Genomic DNA, 26,930 nt, shown 5'->3' on the forward strand with positions numbered 1-26,930 from the left:
CAAAACAAAAACTTAAAAAAGACGCGCTGTTGTTTGAGGCGGTAAACGTTTTGAACTTGGCAGCTTTAAATCAGCTGCCAGTCAAATGTGATGGATACCAGATGGATTACTCCTCACTTTCATCATGAATACGGCCAAACGGCCCAAAGGGTGGGATCATAGCAGCCCAAATGAAAAGATTACACCATTATGAGTTTGCAGCTTTTTCCCTTTTTTGCTTTTTTTTCCCTGTGATGTCTCTGGGAGAACCAGCCACACTTTAAAGTCTCTACTTTTACTTAAAATTCATCACGATTCATGTTGAGTTAAAAAGGTGCATGCACATCTTAAAGATGAATAATTATTTCACTGCATTTATCAAGTTAGCAAGAAGCATCATCGCAGGCTGCTGTTTTGACTGCACATAACGCTCTAATCAACTTCCTTCTGTGGCTTTTTCTAATTGATGGCATTCAGCCGCTTGTGACAGGCGTATTCTTCCATTACGCTTAGCGCTGCTCTCATTTTATGGTTTCTGCTTATTAGACACTGTTCAAGCATTATCCAGTTTAATTATTTTTTCCCCTGAAAAAACATTAAAGGGGACCTATTATGGCAACCAATACCTATTTTAAACAGGCCTTAAATGTCTTAAAAACAAACTTTTGATTTTTTTTGCTAAATAAATGAGAAATTCAGCCTCTGAGCCATGTCTTTATCTTCCCATTCTCTAACCTCATTATCTATGTGGGATTCTGAGTGGGCGGGGCGGCTATGATAATGAGGTACTGTGCTGATTGGCTGCCTGAATGACGCAATACACCGCTATGAAAAAATGGCGGAAGCTCCGGCCAGCAGAATTGTTGTTATAGTTCCGGCCAGAGTTAGTTGTGGGCGTGGTTTCACGCATCGGAGGCCAACCTATGTAAATCGCTCCCGTCGTTACGTAAAAAAAAAAAAAAAGAAGCCACATCACACTGGATGGCTCATCCGGGCGGCTGTACAGACACTGCAGAATTTGGTTGCTTTCCTCCTTCTCTGAGTTGGCAGGCTGAGGGGAGACCACTTTATATATGTTAAAGCAAGAAAAAACGTGTTTTTCATAATAGGTCCCCTTTAAACCATCAACAAAGAGAAGGCAAATGCTATTGGAGCCTGAGATTTCACAGGTGAAGGTGCCTCAGATGTCCTTTTGGAGATAACATGAAATTCCATCAACATTCAGATCTTACTCTTATTCTTTTCTCTTTCTCTCTCTTTTTTTTAAACCGAGATAAAATGATCAATTTGTTGAAATCTACAATCATGTATTATCTTTTCCCATTTTGGGGAGAAGGGGGTTTAGGGTAGAGGGGATTGCAGCATTTGGGGTCTGGCTATGAAGCAGCTATTGCAATCTTTGGAAAGTATTCATCACCTGATAAAAGCTGCCAAGGTCAGACCTGTGGGAGATTGCTCGATCGAAAGCATTATTTGTGCATCAGGTTGTTCGCCTGGAGAGCCCCTTTTAAAAGGTGCAAAAACCGCTGGGAAAGAGCAGCACAGGTAGTTCAACTGCAATGATGTCTGGTGCATTAAACTGTCTTAAAATAAAATTGTACCTTTACGAGCTGATGGCTTTGTGGTCCAAGAAGACATGAAGGCATATTTCTCATTGCTTTCCATCTCCTGGTTTTTTAAGACTCGCTCTGAAGTAACGAAGGAGCCACATCGTACACAGAAGATAATGCAAACTTCTGTGTGCAAACTTGACATCACCCGCAAACCAATGCGCAAGCTGATCTACTAACAGCGTGCAAAGAGGACTGCGCCTCTCAAATGCGCAAAATAGCACACGCTGTTCATTTAGTACTTTTGCCCTGATGAATAATCAATATGAGACGTACCCGCCAGAAAGCGCTAAATACTGGGAGGGGAAAATGCAAATAGGTCCATTTACCACGCGCAATGAGATTTACCAAGCCTGAAAGTTTTTGCGGGGATTGTGATTGCGTCTGTATTTAATACGTTCGAAAGGAAGGTGCTAATCTGCTGCTGCTGTTATTGTGGCAAGGAGGCGACATCCAAAATCAAAGAATACGCAGAGAGAGAGTCTTTATTCTGCTGCATGCTATTTTAAAAATGGTTGCACAACTTTTATTAAAGGCCAATTTTTCTTTAGTTCTTCGCCTTATATCTTGCCACCTTCTTTTAATGTGCCCCCCTCCACTCGCCCACAAGCGGGCCAAGCCTTTGTGCCAAACTTTGTATTTTATTGATTACTTATCTTATTGAACGTGAAATCATCCTTCATAAATTACATTTAATTAAAACCCGTGCTTATTAATCACAAAACACAGGTTAAACATCATGACCAAATCCGCTCCGACCCGGAGTGTCAGTATCAGCGCAGACAGACTGCAGCTTCGCCTGAATTATGGTTCCGCGTTAAATCGACGGCGTAGCCGACGGCGTAGGGTCGCGGTGGGGTGTGCGTCGCCGCGTACCCTACGCCGTCGGTTCTTCGTTGGTGTGACGCGGAACCATAAATCAGCCAATCAGGGAGCAAGGGGTTGGGGGAGCTGGGTTGATGTTGATCCGCGGACAAAACTCGTTAAGGAGCATCAAACTCACTTTTATCTACGCGGAAATAACGCTAAAATATAAAGAAGGCTTCCCAAAGTGTGATCTATGGTGAAATAGGAAAATTAAGATGTGCAACTCTTCTAAAGGTGAGACATGCATTTAATTGACTTCATGGCGCCAGCCTTGGCGTTTATTATTACGCAAATGTGGAATGTTTGGGTCTGTCTAATTTCGTCAAATTAAATTTGGAGATTCACCGTTCACATTTTTATGTGTATGTGTTGTATGAGAGAGAGATGGAGAGGGCGAGGGAGGGAGAGACGTGGCCTGTACGTCGTTGTTTTTTGTTTTTTTTGCAGTTTGGGTGCACAATACACTTGTGTGTGTGTGTATTAAAAAGAGATTTTGCAGTATGTTGTGTAATTGAAACTGGTTTGCTGTGATCGTTGATGGCAAACTCATATTAAGCATTTACATCGCTGGTTATTATGTGCCCCCCAATTAGATCTGTTCTGCCACCGACTCTGTTTTAACCTCATCTGCCGTTCTTTTTGTCTTATAACTGCATTTATTCTATCGCAGATTTTCTCCGATATTGCGTTTCTTTTGGTAATGTTTAAATTTCTTTGCTGTAGTTCATGAATGTGTTTATTTGCCTCTTCCACTAATATCTCTAACTCCAACTCGTCAAATTTCATTTTGCGCTTGTGACTTGTGACTGTGCTTTCCATCCAGACTCTCCATGGCGCAAAGTTTGCGCCGCAAACCGTAAGACACGCAACACCTTATTTAAATACTGCTGTTTGCACGTGTTATCAATTGCGCGAGCATTCTTAGTTGATCACCCGCAAACCACACAACAACACCACGTGCAAACTTTTTCAGTGCACACGCAATTTAATACTCTTTATTTAGGATCTTAGTATCGGGCCCATAGTGTCCTTGGGCAAGTCACCTTACCCACCTTGCCCCGTGTGAATGTGTTTGAATGTGTATGAATGTTGGTGGTGGTCGGAGGGGCCGTTTGGCGTGATATGGCAGCCACGCTTCCGTCAGTCTGCCCCAGGGCAGCTGTGGCTACAAATGTAGCTTACCACCACCGGTGAGAATGTGTATGAATGAATAATGGTCTAAGTGTAGCACTTTGAGATTCATTGAATGTAAAGTGCATTACAAGTTAAATTCATTATTATTTGCGTCTGTTCTCTACCATGTTAATGTGACTCAGACGTCCTGAAAGAGGAAACCGTGGTGGACGACGTAAACGCAGGTGAACCATCTCTCCTTCCGTACTGACCTCCAAGGAAGCTCCGGAAAGCAATGGCTTGGAAAATATCTTCTGTTGTGCCCTTTACAGCGTCTGCAGTAACGAGGCAGACTTTGATTGAAGCCATTAACTTTTACTGAATCGACTGACAACAGAGCTGCCTGAATGTACAACACTGAGGTGGTGTGTAAATGGAAATACAGCCATAGCACTTTTTTCCAGGTCAGTAACATCCCAGGTCGTTTCTCCAGGTGTAAACTGCTGTAAATGCAGAAGTCAGATTTAGGTCGCTCTTAAAAGATGATAGAAGCAACTAGGATTGGCTATCAAGACCTGCGATTGAAGTGTAAATGCAACCTTTGAGATGAAAATGTGTCCATACAAGAAAGCTAATTTAGTTCTAAATGCATTCACTTAAATGTACAACACATTGCATGTTATCTCAGTTTTGGTGCCTTTAAAACAGATGGGACAGAATGAAAGTCATCATCTTTTCCTTTTTACCAATTTTCATTTTGATTTCTAGTTTTTTTCCACCACCACTTTCCATCCTATATGGTGTCATAAAACCACTTATTCCTAAAACATTGAGTTAAAATGAAAAAGCAAACATATTTACTTGAATTTTCACCACTTAGACTGAATCATTTCACTCACCTGGTTCATGATGCATTAGTCCATAAACCAACTATTGGCGGACAGATGGACGGCATGACGACATGAGCACAAACACTTCCTACGAGCATTCTGGGGGATGTAGTGTATATCGCTGTAGGCTTGAATTTCCCATTTTTGGTGATGTTTAGGAAACACAGCTGCAAGTTTAGATTAAAAGAATATAAGTATTTGGTTTAAAAACAACCTGATGTTGGAGAAATAAATGCTTCCTTTAACTTTGCTTTCCTGTATGTGGGATGTAAAGTGTTGTAATTGGGTGAAAAAACCCACAGCTTCTTTGGGATATCCATCCGTTCTGTTCCTTAAGTACCAGCTATCGTAATCAGTGAGTGTTTTCCAAAAGACAAGAACCAAGATTGAGTCGTGCAAGTCTTGGGTCAGGTGGGGTTTGTTTTAAATTTAACTGCTAGATCTATTTAAAGAGATTTTTTTTCTTTCGAGTAGGGTTGTGTACAGTATTAGGGAACAGTAAGTGAATTATTTGTAGTAATGTTTCGGAGCATAAGGGAGGAATTAGAAATAAAGGTTTGCACTAGCCAACAGTGATTGTTGGTGTTTTTTTTTACTTCATCTCATCTGGGTTAATCGGCTTCACTTTATGCTTGTAACAGTGGATCAAATTAGTACTATCAATGTAAAAGCCGTCATCATCAGCATAGAAATTCATCCCCTACTGTTCCTGATTAACAGGAAAACAGTGGCAAACGGCAGTGTGACAAACCGAGAATTCATTTGTACTAATTAGTCCTCACACTGCTCATGCTGTGATTGAGAACAGCCACATTAGTAAACTGGAATACAACAAACACCACTAATGTGTATTAAGTATGCCATTATATGCACACAGAAAAAAAACACAACTGCTGAGAAATAGCTAAACAATCACGAGGTCACGTTTGCTGCTATGACTGTTAATGTGAACAAACAACCGAAAATGACTTGGTGCTAAATGTGAGTAATTATTTCATGAGCCAGTGTGGCATCGTTGATCACTAATTAGAACTAAAGACACATGCAAATCCTCGTTTAAAGATTTCATAGACGCTAACACTTAATACAGTAGAAGCAGTCATGGACGGGAACTTTAAATAACATTTCTATAACAAAAGCAACAAGATGAATTAGGAAATGGAGTACTTTAGAAAATAATGTATCTGTGTCAACGGTCATCAGAAAATTGTCTGATGCAGTCATCAATTATAAGCAAAAGGTGATGAGAACTTTCTGTCCCCCCGTGTTGGGTCAAAACATAGTTCTGAAGGTCTAGAGATCATTTCTATCATTAATCTGAACAATGTTCACTCAGCTAAATGGAAATATCAGCTGCCGACCCAGCTAAATGTGACTGGCGTTTATGGTTCCATAACAGCATCACCTGATGGATTTAACCAGGTCATTAAAGAGCCTCTCATCGGGAAAGTACCACAACAACCGACAGTTAAAGTCACAGCGATGTTTACTGGTGACGGTGAGAGCATTTCGACGGGAACTCTGCAGCAATGAGGAAAGGTAATGTAGTCTGATGAGTCCAGGTCTACCCCCATCAATGTCAGAGGAAGCAATAAGCTAAAGTTCCCTCACCGATGGGCACAGGTTCAAAACCAGCTGCTGTACTGGATCATTTCAGGCCAATGGTGTCAGGAGATGAAAAGACTTAACTTAGCAAACTAAAAACCAAGTCAAAGTAAAAATGTGGCTTTAGTGTGGTGAGTGGCAAGAATCCGTAACCGTAAAACAACAAATAAAGGCCCGGGCGTTTATTTGCTTAAATCCCTCAAATCAACAGGCTTTTTTCTGGGACCTGCATTTATTAATTGTGTCCCCATTCAACCTAAATCTTATCGTGCGTCTTCGCGAACGGCTTCTCGTTGTCAGCTATGGGCTGATACAACTCTTTTCCCCTTACTTGTATAATCTTCCGCGACTCACGCTTAAGTATACAAGCTAAGAGGAAAGAGAGAGGCATAAAAAAGGAGGGGAAAAGAGGGAAGAGCTAAAGGCTACAAGCTCACCTCTTTTCCCCTCCTTTTTTTTGGTTCTTTCTCTGATGCACAAGCTGCTCAACTTCATGACATGTCATCAGGGAGGGCACTCTAAAATTAAATAAATAGTCACACACTTTTCAATTCGTTTCAGGTTATATGTTTGTGTTTAGGTCGGCTGTATTTGAACACAGTAGAATATTCTTTTGGTCACCTTTATTGGGGATGTTTAATATTAAAAATATTTTGCTACATCTGGCAGATAATTGGGACTCTGCCATCATTTGAAGCTTTATGGCATCTTAACATGTAAAACAGGGTACTGAGGATGCTAGTGGCATGCTCCTGGACGCAGAGCAACTTGACTCCACAAACCCACACACAACCATATTTATGGACTTCTCATTGGTTTTCAGCACCGTAAACACCGACACTCTGTTGCACCACCGCTTTTTCAAGTCAACCACATTGATGTCATGGATGAAGGACTTTTTAACAAATGGCTCAATGATTTTCAAGACAGGGGCGCCCCCAGGGTTGTGTCCCATCACCAACGGCACCTCCTCCAGGAGAGAAGGAATGACACTTGTCAGATATGCTGATAACATGAAACCAGCACTTCCTGCTCCCAGTAAGAGCAGGAAGTCCGCACCCTGGTCCAAACCGTTGCCGGAACCCCAATAGAGCAACCATGGTCAGCTGGCAGAGCAGGTAGAGAGTTTCAAGTACCTCAGAACAGAGAATGACACCTGTCCATCATTTTCACAACATGCTGACTGTAGAAGCCCCAACAGCGTCTCCACCTGCTCAGAAAACTGAGATCTTTTCACACCAGCGAAGACATTTCACCCCATGTTTACAGGTCCTTCACTGAATGCTGTGCGTCAACGCGTTTGTGTGTTTTAAATGGGTGTGGGTTTCTATTTTCTTTTTAATTTCTGTCATCAAATCAAATCAAACTTGATTTAGGTAGCATTTTCATACAACAGTAAAGCAAAGTGCTTTACATAATAAAATCAACATTTCACATAGAAAAACTCACACACTCATGGTTGAAAACACACATCTGGTAATTTTCACACACATCCTCACTTTAATACCCACACAGCACACATATACCCATATATACACATATGTGGTAGTCTAGTGGCTACTGATGTTCAAGCCCCGGAATGGCAACCAAGACAAACCACCTTAGGCCCCTGAGCAAGGCCCTTAACCCTAATTCCTCCACAAATGGTGTGTGTGTCTCAGATGTAAGTCGCTTTGGATAAAAGACAGTATTAGTAGTATATACCCCCCCACGCCACCCCTCACTCCACATCGACATTAAAACATGATCATGAATATCATAAACAAACATCATGAAAATATAAAAAATAAATACCTACAAAAATAAATAAATACCTGGCTTATCCATCCATCCATATTTTTGCTATACAGTACAATTTCTCCTCTCCTTTTGAAGATAATGCTACACGGGGATGCCACCGGTGGTTGTTGTGGTGTTGTCCGACAAAGGCTGCTGTGATTTCTAGTCTGGTGCTGCAGCTTTTCTTGATGCAGCAATGTGATATAACTCACTACAGACACAACTTTTTTGGTACTGAAAGAGAAACAAAAAACTACAAAGGCAAAGCATCAAATACTAATAATTAAACTAATCTCCACAAACCAAAGACATCATAGTTACCTCCTGAATTACATTTTTAATTCATCAATAGATGGACTTGCAGGTTGATTAATCCTTTAATAGCTTGAGTGCTATAATAACACATGTGCTGGGTCGTGTTTGACAGCGGAGGCTGTTTATGTGCATACGCCTCTGCAGGCTTGTGTACACTCATGAAAACGGTGTGGAGTGTATGTGATTATCTACATGGATGCTTCGCAGCATTCCCACAGGCACCTCTGTGGACCCCCCCGCCCCCCCAACACCACAGCTGTATAAACACATCAGTCTGCGATCGCACATTAGCGCCGTCAGCTGCAGGCCTGCGCCGTACATCAGCCAGGCCTGTCATGCACTCTGCTAACATAATGGAGGGGGGAGGGGGGGGTGATTACGGCTGAGCCCCCGGGGCCCCGGCGGACCTCCGAGCCCCCCTGTGGAGCACAGCGCCTCGCGTCTCTCGGCTAAGCTGCCGGTGTCCGGTAAACTCTGCAGAAGAGCAGAAGGCCTCCCGGCGGACGGGAACCTTCAGCTGCAGATGCCACACAGCGGGGGGTGATGCTGTTGCCACGGCGAGGAGGACGGCTTTGACAGCAGAGGTTCAGGAGGAACAATATAACAAGTTTTTAGATGATTATATTAAGGACTACTTTCCACCAACGTTAATGCCTTTTCTTTTTCTTTGTCGAAGCGACCGACAGAATTTCCAGCTCACAGGGTAAAAATAAAAAAAAGCCAATTAGAAGTCAGACTCCTGGTCAGGATATAAAAGAACAAGTCCGACCTTATTAGCCGATTTCTCTCCCAGCTGAAGTGAACGGGAGTCTGCTTTTAATTATAAAGAAAAGGCAAGAGCAAACACGGCCCCAAACAGAATCTTTTGTTGTTTTCCTTTAGAGAGTTTTAGAAGGTAGCGACTTCAAACTTTCAAGAATACGACCTCAAGCACAGAAAAAGACGCTTCTTCCATAGCCCTCCCTTTCAACATGTGAGCTTTCAGAGTTCAGATCAAGCTCAGCGACATCTTCAAGTTGGTACTCGGTGGAGAGAAGACCCGTTACACATTTTAGAGCAGCTGTTGCTATTGGACTTTAAAAACACAAGTTCTGGTCTTATTCTACTTTGTGATGTAGTTTTATATTAACAAGCAACTGAAAAACAGCATCAGATATGCTAACCAATAACAGACATAACCATGACATGATATTATGTACCGGTATATAATTGTGTCCTGTGTGAGGACCCCAGGAAGAATAGCCTTTACTCCCACAACGAAGTGATGGCTAATTGATATCCTAATAAATAAACAAATAAACACCAGGATGAGCTAAAAAAGGAGTTGGGTCATTTCAGAGTCAATCCCGTGATCAGACAACTGCATTGGGTCCCGTCAGAATTACGGCTTGGTATCCGGGACATTAGTTGAGCCCATAAAGCTCCTGACCCCGGACTCGTGTTTGCTGGAGAGGAGCCACTCTGGAGCAGCAAGATGCAGCCGGTGCTGGTGGAGTGAAAATGTAGACACTTTAATAAACACCTCCTTAAAAATCACCTCATCTGGACCTAACGATCCGTTTAGCACCTGGGGAAAACAGAGAGGCGAGAGTCGTATGCCAGCTGTCCGCTGTACCACCCAGCCCAGCGGAGCTCAGTCGGCCTACGAGCTGCTCTGCTGGTCTGCTGGTCATGCTCAGAAAACCACAGTACCAGACCAGGTACTAGTCCAGACCGGGTACTAATCCAGACCAGGTACTAGTCCAGACTAGGGCTGTTCGATTAATCGATTTTAAATCGTAATCGCGATTATGTAATTAGAACGATGTTAAAATGGGAAAATCGTAAAATCGATTTTTCACTTTTTTTTTTTTTAACCTTGTCTGCACACATATTAATGATTGATACCATATTAATGATTGATGGAAATACCTCTCAATACCTGCGACAAGTGCCCCATTGGAGAGGCTCTTTAGTGTAGGAGGGGGCGTTGTAACATGCCACCGGGCATCCCTCAAGCCAGATGCGGTAGACCGGCTCGTGTTCCTTGCAAAAAACTTGCAAATGTGAATAGCAAATGTGATGACTGACATTACACACCTCTACCTCCTTCATGGGTTGCATTATTATTTAGAATGCAAAGACCCAGTTTAGTTTAATTAGAAAATGTCTTGTTTTATTTAATTAGAAATATAACTTACTGTATATTTGCAAGTGCTGATTTGCTGATTTTTTTTTCAGAGATAAAACTTTATATTTTTTTAAACTTTTTTTCAACTTATTTTACAGAGTTTTGCACTTAAAGCCCAATGGGGCAAATGTTCAATAAAAAAACAGCATATTTGAAATCATTTCTTTGCCTTTTGTCAATTCACAAAATAATCGTAATCGTAATCGAAAATCGGATTTTGAGAGAAAAAAAATCGAGATTTTATTTTTGGGCAAAATCGAACAGCCCTAGTCCAGACCGGGTACTAGTCCAGACCAGGTACGAGTCCAGACCGGGAACTAGTCCAGACCGGGAACTAGTCCAGACCAGGTACGAGTCCAGACCGGGTACTAGTCCAGACCAGGTACTAGTCCGGACCGGGTACGAGTCCAGACCAGGTACTAGTCCAGACCAGGTACTAGTCCAGACCAGGTACTAGTCCAGACCAGGTACGAGTCCAGACCAGGTACTAGTCCAGACCAGGTACGAGTCCAGACCGGGTACTAGTCCAGACCGGGTACTAGTCCAGACCGGGTACTAGTCCAGACCGGGTACTAGTCCAGACCGGGTACTAGTTCAGACCGGGTACTAGTCCAGACCGGGTACTAGTTCAGACCGGGTACTAGTCCAGACCGGGTACTAGTCCAGACCAGGTACTAGTCCAGACCAGGTACGAGTCCGGGTAAATGGTAAATGGTAAATGGCTTACACTTATATTTGTAGACGGTAGAAAGTACCGGGATTGCGAGATTTACAAAAAGTTGAGCCAAAAGTTGCGCGAAGCAGAATTTGTACGAACGCAGACCAGATCAAGCACCGCTGGAAGACGCTGAAAAAGGCGAACTACAGGGTCGAGGAACCAAACGACTTCTACTGGGCTGTTCATTATGCGCCGTGCTGCTGGTATTGTTGTTTTGGATTTGGATACAGGAAGCGGAAATGATGGGAATTGCTTCATGACGTTCTCCGTGCGTCACTGGTTTGATCAGATATCCCAAAAAATTACAATTACCATGTATACAGGGATAACTGTTTGCTCACGCATGTAAACAGAATATTTTGAATGTTTCAGTAATCAGAATATTGACCATAACCCGAATTGTGACTGCACTTCGCCAGGTGTCTGAAAACAGAATCAGATCCAGATGAGAATATTCAGGAGGCGGGCGTGTGCACGCCGGCCCGAGGTTGTCTGTTTGCCATGGCAACCGCTCCAAACCGGCAAACAAATCCTACAACCCTAAAACAATGACGGGCACACGTGCACGAGGCACGTGCCTCCTTATCCGAGGGTAAAAGTGCACGTGAGTGTGTATATGAGTGTGTATATTTCTGAGGGGATTTGTCTTTTCGCGCACGCAGCTTAATTCATCTGCCTCTCCTTCCATAGATATTCAAATGGCTGGATGGATGGAGAAGCTGCTGAAGAGCCGGCTCTTCTCTTTCTCCTCGCCACCAAACGCTCTTTGATATGGTAATGACAGCTCGCGGGGGGGGGGGGGGGGGGCGGAAGGCCAGATGCATGCTGGGACCACAGGTGTCTGCCAGTCTGTGTCCTCCTACCTGGTCACAGCAGCGTTTCTGTGTGTACATATGTGTGTGTGTGTGTGTGTGTGTGTGTGTGTGTGTGTGTGTGTGTGTGTGTGTGTGTACACACAAGTGGCCAACTGGTTTTATGTGTGTTGCTTCATGATGATCAGGATTTTAAATCACTTTAATTCCAATTCTACCTTTGTGTTTCATCTACCGTAGTGTTTTTTCAGTTACTGGATGCCCTGAATGTCCTTCGGGATTAATAAAGTATCCATCTATCCATCTATCCTAACGTTTTGTTAGGATTGCAACTCGATCAGAGTCACTCGCTTCATCTACTCCTTTATTTCAAAAACTCAAGATTCTTACTATTTATGACATCAATATTTTTCAGATATGCGTTTTTATTTATAAGCTAAATTCAAGTGAAGGCAATATTCCTGGACAGTTCAAGACTTACTTTAAATTAATTTCAGAGATTCATTCTTATTCAACTCGACAATCCTCAGATCTTCATCCTCCTAAATTTCTCACTTGCAGAGGTCAATTTTCGTTGAGATTTAGGGGCACTAAATTGTGGAATGATTTTTCCCACCTGGCAAAAAGCTCGTCCTCTCTGAAATTTTACAAAAGACGTTTAAAGGACCACTTGACTGCTGTTTTGTAACTGTTTTCCCAATGTATTGTTGTTTATGTATCCATGTTCTTTTTGTTTTTTTTCTGTGTTTCACTCATAGTGACATGTACAGTCTTATTTGCTCAGGAATCAATACAATATAAGTTGTAAAAACAATATCCCATGCACACTCACACACACTTATTTTTTGTCTTTATTCTTTATTATTTATATATTGCATTATTAGTTTGCCATCACTTTTGTGTAGTTATACTTTCTGTTTTTTGTATGTTAATCTTGACATGAAATTTTAATATCTTCGGTGGAGGCTTCAAATAAGCCCATTGGGTTTTTTGCCTCTTCCTGCACCGTATAGTGTTTATCATTGATATTTCCTGTATATTTTTAAAAACTGTGCAAAACAATAAACTAAACTAAACTAAAACTAAACTAAACTAAACTATCTATCTATCTATCTATCTATCCATCCATCCATCCATCAATCTATCCATCTTTCCATCCATCCATCTATCTATCTATCAATCTACCCATCCATCCATCCATCCATCCATCCATCCATATTTCATTTAAGATTTTTTAGTAGATGTAAAGCCACGAGCGTCAAGAGTACTTTTTACTTGAGGTGTTCATGTTCTTCATATTTATTATTTCTCTTATTTTAATTTAATTTTATTTGCTGTATATACTTTTCTTTTTTGTTGGGGCTTGCTCTGGGAGCAGGGAAACAAATTTCGTTACATGTCATCATGTCCAACATGTGCTGGAATGACAATAAAAAACGGCTTGAATCCTGGAATCAGAAACCGTTTACACAATTTATCAATTCTAGTTTATGTTGTTTTGTTTTTTTTAAGTTGATGTATTTCCGTTAAAGTTTCTGAGTCGGTCTGTTTCAGAAAACCTCCACATCATCATGTTTAAACTAAACCTCGTTATCAAATCAGAATCACTGTGTTTGGCACGCGAGGCCTTTATTTATCCTCATTAGCCGAGTTCAGAGCTCATAACCTTCGGCTTTGAAAACTTGGACATGCTTGTGTCCCCTAAACCCTGGCAGGTCATTGAGATCCTCCAATCAGCTGCTACTGGTCGCCCCCAAAACATGACTGAAGACCAAAGGTGACAGAGCCTTTACAGCAGCGGCACCTAGACCTGGAATAACCTGCTGTTTCATGTCCAATCTGCACAATCACTTGAGGTTTTTAAATCAGCTTAAAAAAAAACCAAACACATTTCTTCCTGCTTTTGATTAGCTTTAGTGGATTTTTGGCAAAATCTTCTTTATTTAATTGTATTCTTGTATTTTGTACTCATCATATTTTATGTATTTTATCTTTGTAATATATGCCGTTTATTCAGCTGTTTTTGTTGTTGTTTTTTTTGTCTGCATATATATTAATGGTTAATACCATGTTGGTAAAAACCTAATGCAAATATATATGCATTTTTAATATATATACAGTATATATATATATATATATATATATATATATATATATATATATATATATATATATATATATATATATATATATATATATATATATATATATATATATATATATATATATATATATATAAAATAGAATAAATTAAAAATAATTATATATAAATATTTTTAATTTATTCTACTATTTTTTTAATAATTTTAATTTTAATAAACGTTTTTAATATTCAGCTGTTTTTAACTGTACAGCACTTTTGTCAACCTGGTTGTTTTAAACTATAAATAAAGATTGGGTTGAGGTGAGTCTCTAAATACCATGAACTTTACTGCTGAGATGAGCTAAAACATCTTGGGGTTAGATATCACTCGGTTTCTGAATATATTTCAACATGTTGAGCCAAGGTGGCGTTAACATAACTAACGGACTTCTACTCTTCGTCTTTGACGAGCTAAGAACGAGGAGGAACACGTAAAAACTACGTCATCTACTGAACGAAAGGATGAGTCCTCCTGAAATCAGAGGAATCAGCTGGAACCGACCCGGAGCTGCCAGCGTGTCAGCGCGGCTGTAAATCTGGCCGCCCACTTCCTCCAGGGGTAATTAGCCGGTGTTAAGTGGCCTCCGAAGGGGCCACAGAGTTTCTCTGTTTTGTTTTGTTTCATTAGGCTCTCTCTCCTCCCTGGCCTCCCCCCCGGTTTATGAAATTGCTCTTTCAGATAGATTGAAAGTGCCTTGACATGGGATGGAGGGGGGATTAGTGCCACTCCAAGCCAATTATAATCTAGCTGCTACCCCGGCAACCTTATCTGGCACCTCCCTTGTAGCAAACATGCAGCCTTTTAATTGGACGCAGGTCTCCGTGTGGCAACAACAGCGCCGTGTGGCCTCGGCTATTCAGCGGCGTTTAATCCTGAAGCCAGGCGAGCTAATGGGAGTGGAAATGAAGGATAATGAAGAGGACCTAAAGACATGTACAAAACAGAACATCTTATATGAAAAAAAATAAAATAAAGATGTTTACATGATGAAGATCAAAACCTTGTAAAACAGTCAAACAGCATCGTGTCGCTCTGCCATCTGAACCGACACGCCTGTCGGAGAGAGCTTTGTAGATAACTGGTACAAGAACAGCCGCCCACGACTGACCGTTAGGTCGTCATAACAGCCTGTCTGGTGAAAAACAACATATAAATATAGGAATAATAAATGAAGATATAGCCCCAAACAGGGTTTAGCTGTCCCCCAGATCCAGTACTAAAAGGAATTAAAAGGAACCACTTTAGTCACTCCCACTGCATGATTTCAACCCTTTAATGCCTGACATTTGAAATAGTAATTGTTTATTATATATTAAAATAAAAAAAATAAAAGAACACACTTCCAATTTTGTATTTAACAATTTCTAAATATTAATTTTTCGCTCTCATTATGAAAATATTAGGCATGTTTAATTATTTATTAACAATCTTCTGTTTTGTGCAAAACGTTTTTTTTTAATTTTGATGATGGGGATGTTTCAGAGGTCTTAGAAATGTGTGCTTCAAAAGCCCCAAATACTCTCAAACGTCCAATCAGCTCTCAGAAACGACCAGAACAACTTAACCGGTTGCAAGGTAAAACGTTAAAGTAGCTGAACCCCCGTCACTCCTTTATGCCGTCTGCTGAAGCCGGTAACATACCAGATGGGACCTGATGCAATAATGCCCCTGAAACAACGACATCTGATGCTCAGAACAAATGGTTAGATGAGGCCCGAGTGTGTTACAGCCTGCGTGAGGCGGTAGGACCGTGATGGGTGTGAGGTTGAACCCAGGAATAGAACAGATCAAGGCTGATGGAACATATCAATTTATTAGCCAAAGATAAAGTGGTAGTCCACAACCCGAACAGGCCTAAAAATCAGTACTTAGACGCAGAAAACTTCAGACAGGAAATCCGAGAGTAGTCAGGAACAGGCAGGGTCGAAACCATCCAAACAATCCAGAGAAAACTGCTAGAAGGCTTTGCATGAAGCTGAGACCATCAAGTAAAGACTGAGTGCAAGGAGTACATTCATATCTGGAGAGGGAGCTCAGGTGAAGCTGCTTGCACTGATGGGGGATCATGACAAGGATGGCTGCTGGTGGACGTGTCAGAATGGGACTGAAGAACAGTGGATGCAGCTTTAGTCATGTGACCCGTTGGTTTCTGAAGGCGGTACTTATGATTATTCATCTTCTTCAGTGACAGAACAGAATATACTGAGAATCTCACCTGCTTTTAAACCGAATAAAAGCCATTTCCCCCTAATCAAAGTTATGATGCTGCGTAAAAAGATGCTCACCGCACTGAGGCAGATGAGGAAAGAACAAGATCTGGGTCAAAACTTACTTTCCAAACATGTTGAGAGTGCAAATGAGTCCTCTGATGGAGCGACTTGTGATGAGTGGGAGCAAGTGACGAACTCCAAAGAAGAGAGGCGGGAAGCAGAGCTGCTCGTCAGCCGTGCCGCCGATAATTAACTCTACCCACCAACCTGCATCATATTTTGCTGATGTGTTCAAGCGTTGCATTTTATGTAAAGTGGCCACCTTTTAAATCTCCTCAAACACGACGGGGAAAAGCTTCAGCTGGTTCCTACGTTTCAAAAGCAGGGATGAGAATAAGAAGAATGAAGGCCACTGCTTCCATTTCTCCTAAACTTGATATGCGAGGAGTTTGAAAGAGCAGTCACGACTCCCGATTGACCCGCAGTGAACAGCAGGAGATGTGCTGAGTCACTCAGAGAATTACCGAACGAGACGTGAAGACCGCTCAGACGTAACACAAGGGCTGATTGCCGAAGCTTCAATGCTGCATAATCTGCCCGGTGCCTCATCATTATCCTTATTATCAAAAAGGGAAGTGGGTTATAAAAAAAAAAAGAAGAAGAATAAGCAGCAGTGCACATTTTATACGAAAGTTAAAGTTCGGTTCAACTTCTGGATGAAACAGCCACCACTGCTGAAGACTGCTGCAACCAACGTGGCCATTTTGTGTCTTTCGTTGTGTCATATTGGGATTTTAGCAGCAAGCGTCGTTTCTTTAAACATGAACATGTGCAGGTTTGTAGTGCCAGCTCTGCTCTGCCCCATGAAGGGCGGGACAGACGAGAACAAGTCCCAGCAGCACAGACGGCTCGGGTCGAGACTCGGAGGTCCATCTCCATGTCTCCCTGATGGGGGACACGCTGAGGACAGTAACGGAAACTTTCTGGAGCAAGAAGGCAGGTAAAGGCTGACTTATGCTTCTCCATCGGGTCCGTACAGCCCCCACTCTGGTGTTTATACTTTATACCCTGTGATTACACCCACGACCCATGTACGTTCTTTTCTTTACTCCCTGTATGTACAGTAACTCAGACATAAAAAAAGGACAAAATAAACGGACAAAATTAGTTGTGTGTCATTGGAAATCTTAATGTTGATGGTTTGTAGAGATACTGGGATTCCTGGGTAATAGGGGGAAGGGTTGGGGTAGTCATGATTTGTTTACCCTCTGTTTTGTTTTGTTTTTGCTGTTTGTTTAGTTTTTCCTGTCTTTTTTTATTGCTGTATTGCTGTAGTTTGTTTGTTTTGTTTTATTTTTTTATTTTTATTTTTACTACTACCAATTTATTTTATTTAGCCTTTATTTATCCAGGAAATGTCCCATTGAGATACAACATATCTTCTTCCAGGGAGTCCCAGTCAAGATAGCACACATACGTTTCATATATAAGACAATAAAACATGTGATGAAGACATTAAATACATAAAATCAACAGCGACATCGAGTCAACGAAGCAACATAAAGCTCAGCTTTAGAGAAGAGAGGCTGCAGGTTTCAACCACCCAACGTTTACAATGACCTCTTGAAGTATCTTCTCGTAGGTAAGGCAACAACATCACAGGTGAACTGACCAGGTAGACCATGTACAGTGAACAAAATACCAAAAGAACCCACAGGGAGGGAGGGACGGTTTGGTTCAGTCTTTTTACATTATTTATTTGAGCGTCTTCTAAACTGGAAAACCCGACCAGTCCAAACTGAAAAAGGTGAAATACCTCCAGAACCAACAACTGAGCTACAGCCTCCTTCCAATCGAGCCTTTAGCATTAGCAGGACCTGGATGTCCTTACAACGATCTCTGGTAACTAAAACCAGGATCTTGTAGAGCGGTGTTGTGCTTCTCACCAGGACATATTCCAGGCGCTCGCTGGATCTTTGTGTCGTTCAGACAGTTAAGACCAGGAGAAGCCCACAGAACCAAGAGGAAGAACACAAACGAGGGATTGTAGTTCTCATTCACATGTGCCACAACCATCATATGTATAATTATGAAATAAGGGAAGGGAAAGGAAACTGGAGGAGGTAACATCAGACCACTTACAGAACCATGATCTCACAACGTCCAACTAAAACTAGGGATGCAAATTATCGATTATTTCATTAATTGATAGTTGATAACCTTATCGATCGATCATCGATTAGTTGATAAGCGGCGTTTTCCCCCATCTGAGATACAAACATAATTTTTTTTGCTTATATAAAATACAAAGGACATTTTAATGTATTCCTTAATCAAATATTTATTTGATACAAAAGTAACAAAAAGACATTTTTGTACCACAAGGAATAAAATATAAAGTGCACTTCAAGGCTATTAGTAGTAGCAGCAGCCATAATAGTGTCATTTGTGTCAAGCAAATTTTAAGTTCTAGTTACGTTTTAAGTTAGAGTTTCTGCAGTGTTCAAAATAAAATGATGAGACCTGCTGTATTGGAGCACATTTTCTTTTAGTTAAAACTGTAGCGAGGACAGATGTTTAGAGAAACCTATGTATGTACCGGGTGAAGGCTACGGCGGCGGCTCTGCGTCGATTTAAGGCGGAACCATAATTCAGGCTTTAGGGGCTAAATATCGGAGAACAACCAGAAGAATATAGAGTGGATTAAAAATAAAAGTTAAGCACTGAGCTACATGTGTCTCCCGTCTGGGCCATTGCAGACTCATTGCCTGAGCATGATATTACTAAAACCAAACATATCCGCCGTCTCTTTCTTCTGTGCGCGCCGAGGCGGCAGCGTGTTGTGTCGCATTAAATGTGGTCCGGGCGTAATACCAGCTGGTGAAATTAAACGAAAAAAATAAATAAATAAATAGATTAATTGTAATCGTTAATTTTAATCGGGTAATTTCATAACGGCAATTAATCGAAAATCGATTAATTATTAACATCCCTAACTAAAACCTATTCAGGTTCTAAAAATGAGTCCCGTTAGATTGATGTTTCATTAAAGTAAACAAAGTTAACAGGAAGCTTTGCCTTGTTTACGTTAATAATAATAATAATAATAATAATAATAATAATAATAATAATAATAATAATAATAATAGATATTATTTATTACGCACTTTATATTTGAATCAAATCTTAAAGTGCTACAATAAAAAAAAGTTGAAAAAAAAGCAAAAATAAGATGGACTACAATTGCAAGAAAAAAGGAAAGTCAGAACATGTTCGCCTATGCAAAACTAAGAGATTAAAAATACATACTGTAGTTCCTACTGAGGTTGGGCAAATGTCTTGGATCAGTCGAGCACTGGGTGACGGAGCTGAATCCACGGGTCGGTGTTGGAGACGAAACGGCAGCAGGTAGACTTTCAAGCACCGTTAATACTGATCGTCTCAGATCGTGCGAAAATGCACAATAGTCCTGACAGTTGTGAAGCAGGTTGTAAACGCTAAACCATAGGTACTAAAACTATAAAGAAAAGCTAAAACTGACAGTTAAAACAGCTAAAAACTAGGTGGAGGAACGGAGAAGCGGCACACACACAGCGCCAGCGTCCTCTCACTTCCTGAAGGCCAAAAGAAAAAAAAACATAACGGTAATATAGATTGGAAAGGCCGAGCCGCTGGCAGTCATGAATGATCTGATGCAGACTGTTGCTGTGTATCAGCGAGAGAGAGAGTTCATGGTACCTGCTGATGCTGCAAGTGACGTCATTAGCTCAGCCTGGAGGAGGTCGTAGGTGTCAGTCACCATGCCCTTTTTCAACTTTCAGTCTGTCAACTGGATTTTCATCTTGTTCTTTCTGTATTGTGTGTCAACGATTCATTAGGAAACAATATCATTTCCCCTTTTAAATATAATTTCGTTGAATTAGACCGAAACGCTCTGGTCAAAGTCGTGCAGCGTGCAGCTACAGGGCCCCGGTTGTAGCCCCCGGTGGGGTTTCAAGCTGAGGAGTCCTGCTCCAAATCGATAAATGCAGATGAATAACTTAAAAAAAAGGAAGAAATAAATAAAGGACTGAACAGGTGACTGCAACATTTCACAGATATAGTCCAAATCATATTCTCACAATATAAAAGCCATTCCCTGTTAAACAAACAAACTGCATTAAAAGAAAGAGAGAAAAAAAAGCCTTAATACCAAAACAATTATGCTGAATAAGCTTATGAAAGTTGAGCTTTATCTCTAAAATCCATGAGAAGTTTAATAAAAGTAATTTAAATCATGCTTGATGATTAAGAAGATATTTGGCTTCCTTCCAACCCGACGGTGGAATAAAAACGAGCGATAGCCTCAAAGGAAACCTTCGCTGCCGTTCACGCCGAGGCACAAGGACGTTTGAAGAGCATCTCCGGCGGTTAAACTGAGCCGCTCCGCTCGTGCGACCCGCACCCAAACTGCACGCTTGTGAGCCGCATTAACTTTTACAACCTCTCAGTTATTTACGATGAATTTTTACTTTGTCTTTATTGGTTTTATGGCCAGCCATTTACCCCGTTATCTCTTCCGCCGCGACACTAAATCCTCTCATCTGAATGTCAAACATACACCAACATCAAGACGAAGTGACGCCTCGTCTCCTCAGCATTCCCATCTACAGGCCGGTCGTGTCCCACGTATGAGGCCCGACCAATCGCCTCGTCCGCGCTGCCCAGAAACTAACTTTTCATTAGTGTTATTTTCAACCTGTCAGTGTGATGAAGTATGCTAATATTTGTATTTTACAGTGTGTGATAAAACCATAATAAACACCATATGGAGGAGATGATGGATGCCCTCTTACAGGCTTGCTGGGTCTTGCAGCTTGAGATGAAGGGATTTTCTAGTCTTCTCTCCCTCTTTCTTGCTCTTACAACACTTCTATTGGTCATAATTGTCTCCCGTTTGCAGATGGGTATCGATCATCCCGATAGATCCCTCATTCCAGCCACACTCCTCCTCCAGCCTCCCTCCTCCAGACTTTAGTCTCTCATTTTCTCTCGCTGCTCCCCGCTCCTCTCCTCCACTCGTTTCTCCCTCAGACCTCGCTCCTGCTACATTGATAAGCACATTGAATGGCAGGCCATCATCGGCACACACTAACTCTCCAATCAATAGGCGAGTGTGGCTGCTCAGCAGTCTATTAATCACCAAGATGGTGGCAAATAGCAACGCTAAGAGACCATGGAGGGAGGAAGAGGAGGAGGAGGAGGAGAGGAGGGACCATGAAGCTAAAACTCAATGGCACTTTTTAGATGGCTGCCTTATATTTATTACCATTTTGCTTATAACTTTGCTGACAGTCATCTACCAGGAAGCACTGTAAACTAGGCCTGAGTTGAAAAAAATCGATTTTCCAATTCTAAATCCATTCTCCTATTAATTCCTAAAAATCGATTCGTATGGAAGATCGATTTTTTTTTCATCATTACAACTTTTGGTATTTTTTTGTTTATGCCCAAAAAAAGTTATGTTTTGTTGGACACGAGAATAACTGGTGCCATGTTTTTGCCTTTAAATATGTTTAAAGGTATGAAAACATTAAAGTTTTCAGTTATAATTACATAAATTGTCTATATTTCATTACTTTATACTGTATACTGTCTTGGGGTTACATTTTCATAAAATTCTAAAAACCAAATTCTCAAAAAGTAAAAACTGAAATAGACCGAAAATGGAAAAAATTAAAACGAGAGTGGGAAAAAATAAAACCAATTTTGATAATTCTGACCCACATGATGTTTCTGAAATCAATTATATCAGCATTCTGGGAGGTGATTGGTCCTTACAGCATCATTAGCCGCCAATACTTGCTGTTGAATCTCAATATAATACTAGTATTAATATGTTGCATAACTACAGTCATATAATTCATGCAACAGCTGAAAAAACAGTTTTAATAACACTAACCCAAATCAATATCGGAATCGAATCGGATCGAATCAAATCATGATGATCGATTCTGAATCTCAAAAATCGGAATTGAATCGATTCTTGACATTTGAATCGATCCCCAGCCCTGCTGTAAACACTTGTTGGTAAACATGAACATGAGGGAGGAACGTCTGTCCAGATAGGTGTAAAATAAGACGAAGCAGGTTGATGCAGACTCAAATTTGAGACCTCAAAAGTGACCAACGAGTTGCAGCGGTACAGGAGAGCCTGAAAGGTGTGTGGACGCAGTACTTTTGAGCCTGGCACTGTGTCCCTGCGATTAAATGCTCCATTATTTACTGCAGAGAGGCCCCCAGGTCACCTGCTCTTCATTCAGGAACGTCTCAGACGTCAGGGAATCTTTTTATTTGTCCCTTGTCTGCATATATATTAATGGTTAAAGGGATTGTGACATGAAAAACACATTTTTCTTGATTTTTTGTTTTTTGTTGGGTGTCTTGACATCAATTACACCCAAAAAACAACAAACTTTTAACATTCAGTGTATTGTGTGCTTTCTGGGATTTTCCGCATAACTGTGCAAAAACCGTTCATCTGGTTTGGTGGCGGGCCGTGACGTCAGGGCCCGCTAAATCACCGCCCCCTCCACCCAGCTCCCTGCCTCCTCTCCTCTCCAGCGCACCATAAAGGCTGATTTATGGTTCCGCGTTACACCGACGCAGAGCCTACGGCATAGGGTTACGCGGCGACGCGCAACGTACGCTGAACCCTACGGCGTAGGCTCTGCGTCGATTTAACGCGGAACCATAAATGAGGCTTAACACTGAGCTGTTTAGAGCGTCTTTTGTTCTAATCACCGGAGGAAAACTGCTAAGAAGACCCGCGGCCACTGACTGGACTTAAGATAAGGGGACAGTGCTGCTTGCATGCCTTTATTTTTATGATAGTTTACTGTGGTTCGCCCTGCTGCTTTTCCGTGCATGCTTCGCCTGTTGCTCCCGGCTTAACTCTCCGACGCCGCTGTGAGCGTATGGCTGGAGGAGGAGGAGGTTTGGAGGAGGAGCGGAGCAATGATTGACAGGAAAGGTTTGGAAAGGAAGCATTTTTCACGGCGCAAAAAAACACTGTAATAAAAAGCCAGGAAAAGAGTACTAGAGTGAAGTTTTTCTTGTTACACTCTTTTAGACACATTTGAGGGATGTTGGCCAAGACTTTTAATAGTGTTAAAAGCATGTTAAAAATGATGTCACAATACCTTTAATACCATGTTTGGTAAAACTTAAAGCATATATATGCATTTTTATCTTCTTCTTCTTTTCTTCTTCTTGTGACAATTTAAGGAGGTTTAATATTTATTTTTTTAAACATACATCTAAAGGGGATAGGAGGATGGTGGGGGGTGTTGAAGTAAAGGAATCTTTAACTACGAGTATTGCTGCAGTATTTGCTGTTTTTTTCATTTTCTGTTGTTGATAAACAATGAAAACTTTCTAAAAGTCCAGTGCAACTTTTTATTTCTCAGCAATCCACTTCATTTGTTTAACTACATCTTTCAAACATCAGCTCATTGTCCTGATCGTCGCGTTGCAAGAGTTTTGAGAGGTGGAAACACGTCCATGCGGCAACAAGTCTGAAAGGGTTTCAGTATCAAATGTGAAGTCCTTTGACATTTTCTTTAATAGACAAGACCTTTGTTTGTTCATTTGTTTTAGAGCCCAAAAGCTCATCTGAAATATTGAAGAAGTTCTGTGTTGTTTGTAATTATCTGGTCAGTACTGAAATGAGCCAGAGTTGAGGTCCAGCTTGACTTTGAAAACCCGCCTGCAGAACTTTTCGCTCCCACCAGAACCGTTGTTTTTAATTCCCAGCCACTTATCTGCCTGATTTAGTAAATCTGACCCAATGCACTTTGACCTTTTTGCATATAGTTTGAGGTCGGGTCCCATATATTCATTTAACACGGTCAGCGTGGAAGGACTTGACGAGACCACACGGAGCTCTGAGCTCGACCCACTCCCCCCCCGGGGGTCTCCGTGTGTCGGGCCGTTCTGTTTCAGTTTCATTTGGGTTTAAAATCCATAATTTGGTCTGAAATCTGGTCTCGATTCAAAGTGAAAACAATAAAACATGTGTACTCACATCTGTGACACCAGCTTCCAGGATGGTGACCTTTGCTTCTTTCTCCACTGCTTCCTTCTGCTCAACTACAGGGACAAATTAAAAAAAAGGTGATTGTTACAGCAGGAAAAAACAGCATTTTACCTGCCAGCTTAAAAAGAAATAGATCATGAAGCTGAATAATGAGGACATTTTCAGTAAGATCAGAGGAAGGCAGCCATCACTTCCAATCACAACAGCCATCGTACACCATCATCAGCTATTCAACCTGCTGTAATACGTGATGAATCTTTGGTGTCTTCACTGATGTGATTTATGCTCCCACGTGCGTATCTTTGCCCTATTAATCAGTAGTACAGCTTCTGCCAAGCCGGCGTTAAAACTCTTAGCACAACTGATTTGTGAAAGTTAATGCATCCTTTCTCCTACCGAGTGAGAAAGAAAACCAGGACCAGGATCTCATCCATCGTCGTGCCCAGGATGTGCAGCTGGCTTGAGATTTTCTAGCACTCATGAACGAATATCCACAATGGGACGTTTGTTTTAAAAGTTAATGGGGCTGTAATACAGGTTTTAACTGTGAGTTTTCAACCACGGTAGTCTGAGAGAGCAGCTAGAACAGGTTGTATTTTCAACTTTGGGACTTGACCTGGGCCACGAGATACTGAAGGAACTCTGCAGTTTCACTTGGCTCAGCTGGAGAGTGGAAGGAGTCATCTTTACAACGCCATCGCTGTGTTCACATGGGGACACCAGTTATTCACCTTATTCTAATGAGACAATATTTACAATGTATCCTAACTACAACCTAAATGTTCAGTCATTTTTAAGCTGTGCACTTTACAGTGAGGGGGATGCATTTCTTTGCAAACGACTTCACAAACACCTGATCGTCAGTAGGAAGATGATCAATGATTTTGCAAAAGCTACAAGTTCAGTTTCAGTTTCTAGTTCTTTTTTTTTTAAGTTTGCACTTGTTAGTGCCCTCCCTTCAACAAATGTCGTATGTGGGGGTCAAACACACCCACCGTATGTCAATTGAGCCTGGCTTTGTGCTCCTTCATCCGAACCCTGCCGAGTTATCTGCAGAGCTGCCGTCAGACGTTTACAGCAGGATGAACCGACCAACGTGTTGAATCAACGGCAAAATTAAATATGACCATCGCGTTTGGCCGATGCTGGGTTAATAAATTAGATATACTTTATTTATCCCACAATTATAATACAAACTGCTGGTTGCTTCGTTAAGCGCAGCAGCATGACAATTCTGGATAAAGTAGTCATAGCTGCTGGCCATTGGCTGAGCTGACTGTCAATTATATTGGAACTAAATGTAATGCTTTACATAAACTCTCCTAGAGTTGTACAAAAAAAAATTCAATCCCCTCAGAGTCGTCATCAATGTGATATGTGATATTTTTCTTTGAACCAGGCTGGAAATACGTTTATTTCTGCTGTAAAGTTGGACGTTTTTGGAGATAGCCGTTTTTGGGGCCAGCCTCTAGTGGGCAGTCGAGGAACTGCAACAAATCTTAGTTCTGCATGAGCATCAACGCTGTGATGACATCACAGGGACTAGGTTGGGAGAAGCGAGCGGGAGAAAAAGCATGACCATGTGAAGGATCGGACGAGAGTCAATCTTGGACTGGGTTTTACTCGATGGGTTTTACAACGTTGAGCTTGCCATTTTCTTGCACGACTATTAAGCGATTTCTTAACGATAGCTGACATGCCGTTATTATGGTTTACCTGGCTCATTGATAATTAGAAATCGTGTTAATGTGCTCAGAGCAAAGTGTGAAACTAGTGCTTTAGGTGTTAGCTCCTGTCCAGCTGCGTAGGCTATAGGCTTTACTCGTCAGTTTGAACATCTCCAAAAGACTCAAATCCAACAATTACGAGGACATACGATGACTGATTTCCTTTTTTGTTCCCGCTCATGTTGTCTTGTGCAGCAATAGTTTCTCATCACGACAGAGATTGTGAACTGTGATAACCTATTCACACTGCAGTAATATTTGATGAATCTTCGGCGTCCATATTGATGTGATTTATGCATCCATGTGTGAATCGTCTCCACTATTCATCAGCGGTGCCAGTTCTGCCAAGCCAGCTTTTAAACTCTCCGCTCGACTGATTCGTGAAAATCAATGAAACACAGCTGGACCCCTAATGCCAAGACGGCAGAAAAATGGTAGAAAACCATCTGTAATGTAACACGATTCTAATTGTTGGACTTTAATCTTCCGTATAGAATATGTTCAGAGTGAGGAGTTTAACCTATAACCTGACAGGTTTTGGATTGAGACCTCGACCTACACTATTGTAGATGACGGTGGCTGTCTCATTTGTCTTTGTATGGCTTTTTGAAGAACTGAGAGACGGTCCAGTGTGTCCCCGCCTTGCACCCGATGATAGCTGACCCCAACCACCCTAAACTGGCTGAAGCAGATTGATGGATGCATGTTAAAGGTGGGGAAACTACGACAACGATGTGAGCGACTCCTCGGTTACGAGCTCCCGAAAGAAGCCAGGGACCCCAGATCTAAACACGCTCTTGCAGTTGCACATCTTTACCTGGTGAAATATGAATTTTTAACCCGACCCTGCTGCTCAGGCAAATATTAAAACATTTCCACACAGACGGAATCAAACCCTGTATACCAACATTTTT

The 26,930-nt window shown here is 41.4% G+C and overlaps 1 protein-coding gene across 1 annotated transcript in view; it reads right to left on the reverse strand.

Moving 5' to 3' along the window:
- The window catches only part of LOC133452558 (receptor-type tyrosine-protein phosphatase N2-like), a 271,052-nt gene that overhangs the window by 93,363 nt on the left and 150,759 nt on the right, over positions 1 to 26,930 (reverse strand). Inside the window, 1 exon segment of the mRNA XM_061731957.1 lies at positions 24,278 to 24,342. Coding sequence (XP_061587941.1) covers positions 24,278 to 24,342 — 65 coding nt within the window.

The sequence above is a fragment of the Cololabis saira genome, chromosome 10 (assembly GCF_033807715.1).
Source record: "Cololabis saira isolate AMF1-May2022 chromosome 10, fColSai1.1, whole genome shotgun sequence".
NCBI classification, from domain to species: domain Eukaryota; kingdom Metazoa; phylum Chordata; class Actinopteri; order Beloniformes; family Belonidae; genus Cololabis; species Cololabis saira.